Source organism: Aethina tumida, chromosome 6 (assembly GCF_024364675.1).
Source record: "Aethina tumida isolate Nest 87 chromosome 6, icAetTumi1.1, whole genome shotgun sequence".
Classification (NCBI taxonomy): domain Eukaryota; kingdom Metazoa; phylum Arthropoda; class Insecta; order Coleoptera; family Nitidulidae; genus Aethina; species Aethina tumida.
Window position 1 is genome coordinate 14,178,616 of NC_065440.1, and position 12,629 is coordinate 14,191,244.

Genomic DNA, 12,629 nt, shown 5'->3' on the forward strand with positions numbered 1-12,629 from the left:
AAATCGACGTGGGATTTCGGCGACACTGTGCGTTCTGATATAAAGGACCTGGAGGTCCTGACGGCGTATGCACGGAATAACTGATTACGGGAACAATGCGAAATGTTAACGGGATCGGGGGGGTCAAATGGGGCTGATAACGGCGGAATCGGGGGGATGGTTTCGTTCATAGTTTACTTCGGGAGTTTATATGTCGGATGGCGTCGGTTTTATGTGTCTGTTTTTGTGCTATTTTGTGTTGGATATTAAGGGAGCATCGGGAGAATCGTGTGAAATCAATAGTTGAATCGAGATAAAGAGGGATCAATATGTTGCAGAGAGAGAAAAGTATGAATGCTACAATAATTAAACTGTATACAATATCATTGTACAAACTTTTCGAAACTTTTTATAATAATTACCCACTTTAATAAACAGTTATTATTACAAAAACCTATAAAACAAAATTACTTAAAACCTTAAAAAAAGTGCATTATTAATATAAAAGGGTTACCCAGAATTAAGCTCAGAAGATATTTGATACTTTCTTGTTCTAAACATTAATTTTCTTGAATAAATTTGTATTTTTACTATGTTTGGAAAAGACGATATGATGCACTGTTAGTGGACAAAGTAAACACATATTTTACATCTAAAAACTTTTGATTTTTTTGAATAAATTTTACTATTTTTCTGAAATTGAATATAATTTCCAATTTCAGAAAAATAGTAATTTCCAATTAGGACAAAATAAATTTAAATTTTCTTGTTTAAAATATTGATATAAAACAAAATTACTTAAAACCTTAAAAAAAGTGCATTATTAATATAAAAGGGTCATCCAGAATTAAGCTCAGAAGATATTTGATACTTTCTTGTTCTAAACATTAATTTTCTTGAATAAATTTGTATTTTTACTATGTTTGGAAAAGACGATATGATGCACTGTTAGTGGACAAAGTAAACACATATTTTACATCTAAAAACTTTTGATTTTTTTGAATAAATTTTAATATTTTTCTGAAATTGAATATAATTTCCAATTTCAGAAAAATAGTAATTTGCAATTAGGACAAAATAAATTTAAATTTTCTTGTTTAAAATATTGATATAAAACAAAATTACTTAAAACCTTAAAAAAAGTGCATTATTAATATAAAAGGGTCATCCAGAATTAAGCTCAGAAGATATTTGATACTTTCTTGTTCTAAACATTAATTTTCTTGAATAAATTTGTATTTTTACTATGTTTGGAAAAGACGATATGATGCACTGTTAGTGGACAAAGTAAACACATATTTTACATCTAAAAACTTTTGATTTTTTTGAATAAATTTTAATATTTTTCTGAAATTGAATATAATTTCCAATTTCAGAAAAATAGTAATTTCCAATTAGGACAAAATAAATTTAAATTTTCTTGTTTAAAATATTGATATAAAACAAAATTACTTAAAACCTTAAAAAAAGTGCATTATTAATATAAAAGGGTCATCCAGAATTAAGCTCAGAAGATATTTGATACTTTCTTGTTCTAAACATTAATTTTCTTGAATAAATTTGTATTTTTACTATGTTTGGAAAAGACGATATGATGCACTGTTAGTGGACAAAGTAAACACATATTTTACATCTAAAAACTTTTGATTTTTTTGAATAAATTTTACTATTTTTCTGAAATTGAATATAATTTTCAATTTCAGAAAAATAGTAATTTCCAATTAGGACAAAATAAATTTAAATTTTCTTGTTTAAAATATTGATTTTCTCCCGTAAATTTATATTTTATATTATTTTTGGCAAACACGTTATGATGCTTAGTTAATTTATATTATTTATAATTAAAAATTTTGATTTTATTGAGTAAATTCATACGTTTTACTATTTTTCTAAAAGACATTAAAATTCCCAGTTAGTGGAAAACGTAAATTTGAATTTTCTTGTTCCAATCATTGATTTCTTTTAATAAATTTTTATTTTATACTATTTTTGGGAAAGACTTCATGATGCCTATTTAGTGGACAAAGTAAATTTATATTTTATAATTAAAAACTTTGATTGTATTGAGTAAATTAATACTTTTTACTATTTTTCTAAAACACAATATAATTTCCAGTTAGTGGATAACATAAATTTGAATTTTATTGTTCAAATCATTGATTTTTTTTTAATATTTTATACTATTTTGGAAAAGACGTCATGATGTCTATTCAGTGGAAAAAGTAAATTTTTACTTTATAATTAAAAATTTTATTGAGTAAATTTATCCTTTTTACTATTTTCCTAAAAGATAACGTAATTGTCAGATAATGGACAAAATAATTTGAATTTTCATGTTCAAATCATTGATTTTCTTTAATAAATTTAAATTTTATAATTAACACTTTGACTTTATTGAGTAAATTCACACTTTATACTATTTTTTTAAAAGTATATATGATTTCCAGTCAGTGGATAAAATAAATTTATATTTTCTTTTTCGAAACATCTTATTCAAGAACAAATTTATATTTTGCATTATTTTTGTAGAAGATGTTAGTGAACAAATTTGTATTTTCTTATGCAATAATAGAAATATCATAAAAATATTCAGAAGAATTAGGGTGGACCCGTTTGGCGCCACATTTATGTCGTCGTAACAAATTTGCAGCCACTCATAATTATTGATGCTTTTAACACAAGTTTTATGTCATACGCATTGTAAATTTTAATAAGAAATTTAATGTAAGCATTTCTACCCGTCAACAACACTCTCGTTATTTTGGTTGTATCTAAATTAAATTGTCTCTTTGGGACAAGGTTGGCCGTTATTAACTTTTACAATTTTCGCGAACGGCGACGGGAATAAAAGTCGCACGATTTGTCCCGATGGTTCACGGTTTTGAATTTAATTTAACCTTCTTCTCTTAATTTGAATAAATTACCGCCCTGACGACAATCACCGCAACGGCCCGGAGGAAATGAAACGTGATTTTCTCGGTGCGGGAACGAATGCAAATTTACATAAATCACCGCAATTTGTCATTGAACACAACAACATCAAACACACACACACACACACAAATAGCAAAAGGGTGATTCTAATCCGATTTTTTAGCCGCAATACGCCAAATTCGGACGACGTCCACTCGAAACGTGCGCCCCGCATACTTAATTAATTCGACGGCATTAATTGCACGTCGAAACAGATCGGACTCGTAAATTCCGTCCGGAAAAGGACCTGCAACGTGTGACGCCGGCCTGCTAGGCCATTCAAACGGATGAATTCATTAAATAAGTCCAAATTGTCCATTAAACTGTTACTGTTTTTATTTTTGATAAAATGGGGACGGTAGTTTTGTTGGCAATTAAGTTTTAACACCCTTAGAAGTGTTAATCATTTTATAAATTAAAATTTTTAATTTGTTTTTTTATTAAAAATTGTAATTTATATTTAAAATGTTTATATTAGTTGTAGTTAAGATACCAGATTTCTGCAGGACCTACGTAACTAAACCATATTTACTGAAGAATACTTGTACTTCATTGATTACAGAACTTGATCCATGCACATAAAACAATACAAAACAAAATAAGTAAAAAAAATTGACAAATGTAGGAACATTCTTGTTTATTTTGTTAATATTCCTGCTAGGCAATTATACTTGCGCTTTATTAAAAACCACCATTTGTTTTCTGTGGTTAAGGTAACAGATTCCTGCATGAATTACGTAACTATACAATATTTACTTAAGGTATATTATGCTCCATTGATTACAGAATTTGATCCATGCACATAAAACAATACAAAACAAAATAAGTAAAAAAAATTGACAAATGTAGGAACATTCTTGTTTATTCTGTTAATATTCCTGCTTGGCAATTATACTTACGCTTTATTAAAAACCACCATTTGTTTTCTGTGGTTAAGGTAACAGATTCCTGCAGGGCTTACGTAACTATACAATATTTACTTAAGGTATTTTATGCTCCATTGATTACAGAATTTGATCCATGCACATAAAACAATACAAAACAAAATAAGTAAAAAAAAACTGACAAATGTAGGAACATTCTTATTTATTTTGCTAATATTCCTGCTAGGAAATTATACTTATTCTTTATTAAAAACCACCGTTTGTTTTCTGCGGTTAAGGTAACAGATTCCTGCAGGATTTACATAACTATACACTATTTACTTAAGGTATATTATGCTCCATTGATTACAGAATTTGATACATGCACATAAAACAATACAAAACAAAATAAGCAAAAAAAATTGACAAATATAGGAACATTCTTGTTTATTTTGTTAATATTCCTGCTAGAAAATTATACTTACACTTTGTTAAAAACCACCATTTGTTTTCTGTGGTTAAGGTAACAGATTCCTGCAGGACTTACGTAACTATACAATATTTACTTAAGGTATATTATGCTCCATTGATTACAGAATTTTTGACCCATGCACATAAAAATATACAAACAAACCTAACAAATGCAGAAACACTCTTATTTATTTTGTTAATATTGATTGAGTTTTAAAGAAAATAAGACAAGCTCATTGGAAACTTCATATAAACAATAGTTGTTTACTAAAAAGTCGATCCAGTAACAAAAACGGAACGAAGTGAATTTCTTGCCGCAGGAAAAATAAGTTATGACCCGAAGTTGTGCAACTGTTCCAACAGATACGGAACTTTAAATGGACGAAGTTTTTAATTGCGTTTTTAAAATACATCCTGTAAACTTGGCCTGTTAATTATGTGCCAATCAAGTTTACGTACGATGCAATTCGTTACGACTTCATTATGGATCGCAGATAGAATCACAGAAAACGGAACCGACATTAATTCCCTCCGTAAACCGCCATACTTTCATTTTCCGCCAGTAAAACTCGTCGGTAATAAAAAACGTGTTCGTAATCCTTAAAAACACCGTCCTCGGAGAATAACGAGCGTACATTGATTGGCCGCCAGGAATTCCCGACGCCAATCACGTAGCCCAGAAGCCGACCGGCGAAAAAATTGTAATTCATTACGCATACGTGTGTCTGGGTGGGAAAATGCGGGAAAACTATCTTTTCAGTCGGTGTGCAATCTGTTGGCTTAATTAGATGGGCCCAGGGCCAACTGCATGGTGACCAAGTTCGAGGATGTGTTGCCAATTCTGTTGGATGTCTTGCAGGAAAAAGTTTTGTGTGGGTAAAAAATACATTTATTGTGGGTAAATTTTTAATTTTGCTATTTTTAAGAGAGAAAACAAAATTTCTAGTTAGTTAATAAAATAAATTAATATTTTCTTGTTCAAAAAATTGTTTTTTTAGATTATATTTATATTTTATACTATTTTCTGAATAGAGAACAAGATATCCAGTTAGTAAATAAAATAAATTAACATTTTCTTGTTCAAATATTTGATTTTCTAGATTTTATTTATATATGATACTATTTTCTGAATAGAAAACAAGATGTTAAGTCAGTAAATAAAATAAATTAACATTTTCTTGTTCAAAAATTTGATTTTCTAGAATATATTTATATTTTATACTATTTTCTGGATAGAAAACAAGATGTCAAGTTAGCAAATAAAATACATTAACATTTTCTTGATAAAAAAATTTGATTTTTTAAATTATATTTATATTTTATACAATTTTCTGGATAGAAAACAAGATGTCAAGTTAGTATATAAAATAAATCAACATTTTCTTGTTCAAAAATTTGATTTTCTAAATTATATTTATATTTTATACTATTTTCTGGATAAAAAACAAGATGTCAGGTTAGTATATAAAATAAATTAACATTTTCTTGTTAAGAAATTTGATTTTCTAGATTATATTTATATTTTATACTATTTTCTGAATAGATATATAGATCCAGAAGAAGAAGATATCCAGTTAGTAAATAAAATAAATTAACATTTTCTTGTTCAAATATTTGATTTTCTAGATTTTATTTATATTTTATACTATTTTTTGGATAAAAAATAAGATGTCAAGTTAGTAAATAAAATAAATAAACATTTTGTTGACCAAAAATTTGATTTTCTACATTATATTTATATTTTACATTATTTTCTGGATAGAAAACAAGATATCCAGTTAGTAAATAAAATAAATTAACATTTTCTTGTTCAAAAATTTTATTTTATAATTATATTTATATTTTATACTGTTTTCTGGATAGAAAACAAGATATCAGGTTAGTAAATAAAATAAATTAATATTTTCTTGTTCAAAAATTTTATTTTCTAGATTATATTTATATTTTATACAATTTTCTGGATAAAAAACAAGATGTCTAGTTAGTATATAAAATAAATTAACATTTTCTTGTTCAAAAATTTGATTTTCTACATTATATTTATATTTTATATTATTTTCTGGATAGAAAACAAGATATCCAGTTAGTAAATAAAATAAATTAACATTTTCTTGTTCAAAAATTTTATTTTATAATTATATTTATATTTTATACTGTTTTCTGGATAGAAAACAAGATATCAGGTTAGTAAATAAAATAAATTAATATTTTCTTGTTCAAAAATTTTATTTTCTAGATTATATTTATATTTTATACAATTTTCTGGATAAAAAACAAGATGTCAAGTTAGTATATAAAATACATTAACATTTTCTTGTTCAAAAATTTGATTTTCTAAATTATATTTATATTTTATACTATTTTCTGGATAAAAAACAAGATGTCAGGTTAGTATATAAAATAAATTAATTAAATAGAAAACAAGATATCCAGTTAGTAAATAAAATAAATTAACATTTTCTTCTTCAAATATTTGATTTTCTAGATTTTATTTATATTTTATACTATTTTTTGGATAGAAAATAAGATGTCAAGTTAGTAAATAAAATAAATAAACATTTTGTTGACCAAAAATTTGATTTTCTACATTATATTTACATTTTATACTATATTCAGGATAAAAAACAAGATGTCAAGTTAGTAAATAAAATAAATTAACATTTTCTTGTTCAAAAATTTGATTTCCTAGATTATATTTATATTTTATACTATTTTCTGTATAGAAAAAAATATGTCAAGCTAGTAAATAAAATAAATAAACATTTTGTTGACCAAAAATTTAATTTTCTAGATTATATTTATATTTTATATTATTTTCTGGATAGAAAATAAGATGTCAAGTTAGTAAATAAAATAAATTAACATTTTTCTGTTCAAAAATTTGATTTTCTAGATTATATTTATATTTTACACTGTTTTCTGGATAAAAAACAAGATGCCTAGTTAGTGAATAAAATAAATTCATGTTAACTTATTGAGAAAATTTATACTTTATGCTAATTTATGGAAAGAAGTTATGAATGAAGGTTAGGAAAAAAATATTCCTGCATTTGTCAAGTTCCTCTTTACTTTTTTATTTTGTCTCATTTTACGTACACGGATTGAGTTCTGTGACCAATGAAGCACAATATTCCTTCAGTAAATACAGCACAGTTACGTAACCCCCTCAGGAATGCTCCCCAACCAAAAACAAAAAAAAAAAAAAACATCCTGCACCACCCACACCTGATGGCGGTTTTTAATAAAACCCAAGCGCAATTGTCTGTCAGGAATTCCGCATCGATTGCATCCTCGGCCGCGTTTGGATGGATGGCATCGTCCCCGAAAAAGACAAAAGTAAACACGAACCTGCCCTTGACTGGCTCGAGCCGACGGCGGCGTCGGTGCCGCAGGATTCCTGCGATGTCCTCGCGCGTCCTGCATACCCGACGTCCCGCGTCCCTCGCGCCGCTGCCGCAGCCGGCGATGGAGCGTGGCGTGGCACGCAGACACAGAACGGGTGTCCTGCAGCTCGCGTCTCCGCTCTCCTCCTGCGGTCCGCGTACGTACGCTACGCTCCCGGCTTAACGTTTAACGGTACCGGTACGGTTGTCAGTCGTTTTGCGGGACAGGGCCCGCGATGGTGGGCTGTCGCGGTGAGTAAGGGGCCACGTGGGGCCGACGTTCCTGATCACCGAGGGGGTTGTTTTCTTCGCGACGCGCTCGACGTGTTTGATGACGCACCATGTATTATTTTATGACTGGTGTTGTGCAAAACTGCGGGGAAATATTGAGGTAGGTTTTCGAGAGTTGAAAACTTTTTGGATAAATGTTGCTGACGTTAACTTATTTTAAAGTTGACGTTATCGTTGGAAGTCGAAGCGTGTTATGTAACGTTATCGGCTTCAATGTTGCAGCTAGGCATACCCTACATGCAACATTGTACATATTAGATTATTTTTAGATAAAATATGAATAAATGAATTAATTAAAAAAAATTACTTTGTAAAAGTACAGTCACTTATACATATATTCATCAATTAGATCAACAAGTGGTTATTGTTATGTAAGGATCGTTTCTTATTTTTTTTTAAGTTTTGAATGATGTAAAAAGTATGTTGCATCAAAAATAAAATGTTTACCTATTAATAAACTATAAATAATATTTAATGTTTAAGTTATTCTAAAACCTATACTATTTAATTATTTAACAAAATGTAAAAATGACAATAACATTGTAAAAAATGTATAAAAAATTATATTTTCAATAAAGTTTCAGCCATTTCAGAATTTTGTAGGTGAGGAAAATTTGTAGTACTTGTTACTAATTAATAAATGATTATTCAACAAAATGTGTAAATGAAAAAGTGATTTAGAGACTGAGATTTATTAAAATTTAAACAATATTTTGATGTTTTTACCGAATAAATATTTATTTATAGAGTTACAAGTTGAAAATAATGAAAATATGAACTGTAATCAATTATTTCAGCAATAATTTCTTAAACGTAATATATAAAAAAAAATAATTTTCAGTGAAGTTTCAGCCATTTCAGAATTTTATAGGTGAGAGAAATTTGTAATATTCTTTTTACTAAATAGTAAATAATTATTTAACAAAATATGAAAATGAAAGAGTGATTTAAAGGCATATTTATTAATTTTTTTAACAATAACTTCGTAAATAATATATAAAAAATTATATTTTCAGTAAAGTTTCAGCCATTTTATAATTTTGTAGCTGAGGGAAATTTATAGTATTCCTTACTAATTAATAAATGATTATTCAACAAAATATGTAAATGAAGAAGTGATATGGAGACTGAGATTTACTAAATTTTAAACAATATTTTGATTTTACTAAATAAATATTTATTTATAGTGTTACAAGTTGAAAATAATGAAAATATGAACGTGATTAATAATTTCAGCAATAACTTCTTAAACGTATATATAAAAAAATAATTTTCAGTGATGTTTCAGCCTTTTCAGAATTTTATAGATGAGAGAAATTTGTAATATTCTTTTTACTAAATAGTAAATAATTATTTACCAACACAGGCAGATTTATTAATTTTTTTAAGAATAACTTCGTAAAAAATATATAAAAAAATTATATTTTCAGTGAAGTTTCAGCTATTTCAGAATTTTGTACCTGAAGGAAATTTGTAGTACTCCCTACTAATTAATAAATGATTATTCAACAAAATATGTAAATGAAAAAGTGATTTAGAGACTGAGATTTATTAAATTTTAAACAATATTTTGATGTTATTACTGAATAAATATTTATTTATAGAGTTACAAGTTGAGCATAATGAAAATATGAATTGTGATTAATAATTTCACCCATAATTTCTTAAACGTATATATAAAAAAATCATTTTCAGTCAAGTTTCAACCATTTTAGAATTTTATAGATGAAAGAAATTTGTACGATTCATTTTACTAAATAGTAAATAATTATTCAACAAAATATGAAAATGAAAGAGTGATTTAAAGGCAGATTTATTAAATTTTTTTTAACAATAACTTCGTAAAAGTATATAAAATATTATATTTTCAGTGAAGTTTCAGCCATTTCAGAAATTTGTAGCTGAGAGAAATTTGTAATACTCCTTACTAATTAATAAATGATTATTCAACAAAATGTGTAAATGAAAAAGTGATTTGGAGACTGAGATTTATTAAATTTTAAACAATATTTTGATGTTATTACTGAATAAATATTTATTTATAAAGTTATAAGTTGAAAATAATGAAAATATTTATTAACTATGATTAATAATTTCAGCAATAACTTCTTAAACGAATATAAAAAAAATAATTTTCAGTGAAATTTCAGCCATTGAAGAATTTTATAGTTGAAAAAAATTTCTAATATTCCTCTTATTAAATAATAAATGATTATTTAACAGAACGAAAATTAAAAATTAATTTAGAGACTGAGATTTATTAAATTTTATATAATATATTAATTTGATGTTATTACACAATAAAAACTTATTTATACAGTTGCAAGTTGAAAATAATGTAAATAATTAATAAATTTACCCATAAGTTCGTAAAAATTATATAAATAATTAAATTTTCAGTGAAATTTTACCAATTTCTAAATTTTATAATTCAGACAATTTTGTAATATTCTTTACTAAATAAAAATGTTTAAGTAACAAGGTGTTAAAAGAAAAAAGCAATTTTGAATACAGGATTTCCCTGAATTTCAAGTAACTCTTTGAATTTATTATTTAGTAAATATAATACAATCTGAATAAGTCAATAAGTCATAGGTATCGAACATTTACATTTAAATATAAAGTGCACACTTAAAAAATCCAAATAAAAAAACACAAAGTGACGGAAAAGACCCCTTTATAAATCTACAAGTTTTCGATAAAAAGCAAGTCCTTGAAAAGCTTTTAGCATTTTGCAGCCCTTTTTACAGTTCCCCCTTGTTTTGTTTGGAGAAATAATTAAGAAACGTCGAGTTGCATCCAAAATAAGCCATTTTATTTATTTTACTTTTGTTAAATTTAGCATCTAATTAATATTTTAATGCAAATTAATTAATTGTTACAACATTGACTTTGATCTGAACCACTTGTTGATCAACGGCAGTTCCGAATGTAAATAGAAAGGAACCGGAACTAATTGAGATACCTAACGTCGTTCATTAAGCTAATAGACCCCTCAAATTTTTGCCACATTCTAATTGACCGCTCCCTTTCTGCATTTTGAATATTTAATGGCGAAACGGGAAACGGCGGAACGTTCAATAATTCATGACGAAGGACGACACAACACAACGCTGTTCATACGCAAATTTTAATATTGCATCGCCCATCGATTTTCCCCCGTCGAGTTAAGGGTTTTTTTTTCGGAAATAAAACCCGCTCGCAATCTGCCGCCCCCGTCGGTCGATCTCCCCGACCTGTAGCAAGGTAATTAGACGGTGGTTTGTACCCACACACACATGCACACCTGGGTTCGACAACCTTTGACCCAGTGGCTGACTGACACAGTGACGGCGCCGCCGCCCCCTCGTTTGCCCGCCCTACCCTGACCGGAAAAACACCTGCGAATCGCCGCGGTGCGTGTGGGCGGGTGCATCCGGTGCGCAGGAGTCTGGGGGATGTCTAATTGTTCTTTTGACGTTCGGCTGTTTACGTTCCAGTTTTTCGAGGGGGTGTGCAACTAAGTCAACGAACCCCGCAGTCGATAATTTTATTTTTGCCTCCAGAACTCGTTAATAAACAATTTAATTAGGTGAAAGCCCATTTTCGGAAAGCTTTCGGCGGGACAGAATCGTAAATAAAAACACAAAGTTGTTTGCCAATGAAACGGTATCGATTCATCCGCAAAATGCGGATTGTGCGGTGCTGAAATATAACCAAGATATTGAATACGAACTCGAGAAACTTTTTTTTATGGCCGAGATTTGAATGTAAACTACGCACGAAATTCGTATTATAAATTTTCCAAATGTCTAGGCTTTTTTCTGTCGATTTGATTGTGACGAAGAAATAGAAACGGCGACGTTTTTTTGTGTGTTTTCAAGTTTTTCTGATGAAAAATGTCAAGTTACAATTGTTACAAATACTTTGGTAGTAGAAATTATATTTTCCTTTTACTTGTCGTTGTTAAATATAGCTAAAAAAGGCAGGATTTGTCTGTTTCTGTCTGTTATTAACTAAAGTACAATTCTATTTTTTATAACTACGTTACAATTGGTTATATAGTAAAGTAATTAAGTAAAGTTATATAATAATAAATATGTAATTGTTTTGTTTTTCACAGGTGACAGTAAAAAGTAAAATTTAAATTTGAACGACTTAAATTATTATTTTCTTTAACTAAATACCTTTTAAGAGAATAGTTAAATAGTAAAATTTGTTTGTATATAAGATTATGGATAAAATTTTACATTTTTTTTATCTAACAAATGAAATCTACTACTTTTTCTGAAAAAGCTTAATTCCCTTTTCTATTTTTGTTTATAACTATGTTACAGTTAGTTATAATAGTTAAATAATAAGAATTAACTATAGGTAAAGCAGATAATTGAATTTTACACTTAAGACTGCAGCAAAAATTTAAATCTAAAAATTTGAACAATTTAAATTTTTATTTTCTTTAACTAAATACCTTCTAAGAGAATAGTTAAATAGTGAAATTTGTTTATATAAAAGATTATGGATAAAATTTGTTACAACTGACAAATAAAATACTACTTTTTTCGAATTAACTCAAATCTATTTTCTATTTTAGTTTATAACTACGTTGCAGTTAATTATAATACTTAAATAATAAGAATTAACTAAAGGTAATAACAGACAATTGCATTTTACACTTAAGACGACAGCA

The 12,629-nt window shown here is 27.5% G+C and overlaps 1 protein-coding gene across 4 annotated transcripts in view; it reads left to right on the forward strand.

The window, feature by feature from the left end:
- LOC109594996 (synaptotagmin-7) overlaps nucleotides 1-12,629 on the forward strand; it is a 123,013-nt gene that overhangs the window by 34,791 nt on the left and 75,593 nt on the right. The window contains exon 1 of one of the 4 annotated variants that reach the window (XM_020010269.2): nucleotides 7,706-8,060. The exons of 1 other annotated variant lie outside the window; for it this stretch is intronic. In XM_020010269.2, the coding sequence (XP_019865828.1) occupies nucleotides 8,011-8,060 (50 nt within the window). In that variant the 5' untranslated portion in view covers nucleotides 7,706-8,010. Of the gene's footprint in view, nucleotides 1-7,705; nucleotides 8,061-12,629 lie in introns of those variants that run through there. 2 more of the 4 variants (XM_020010271.2, XM_049968507.1) reach the window with 2 other exon arrangements.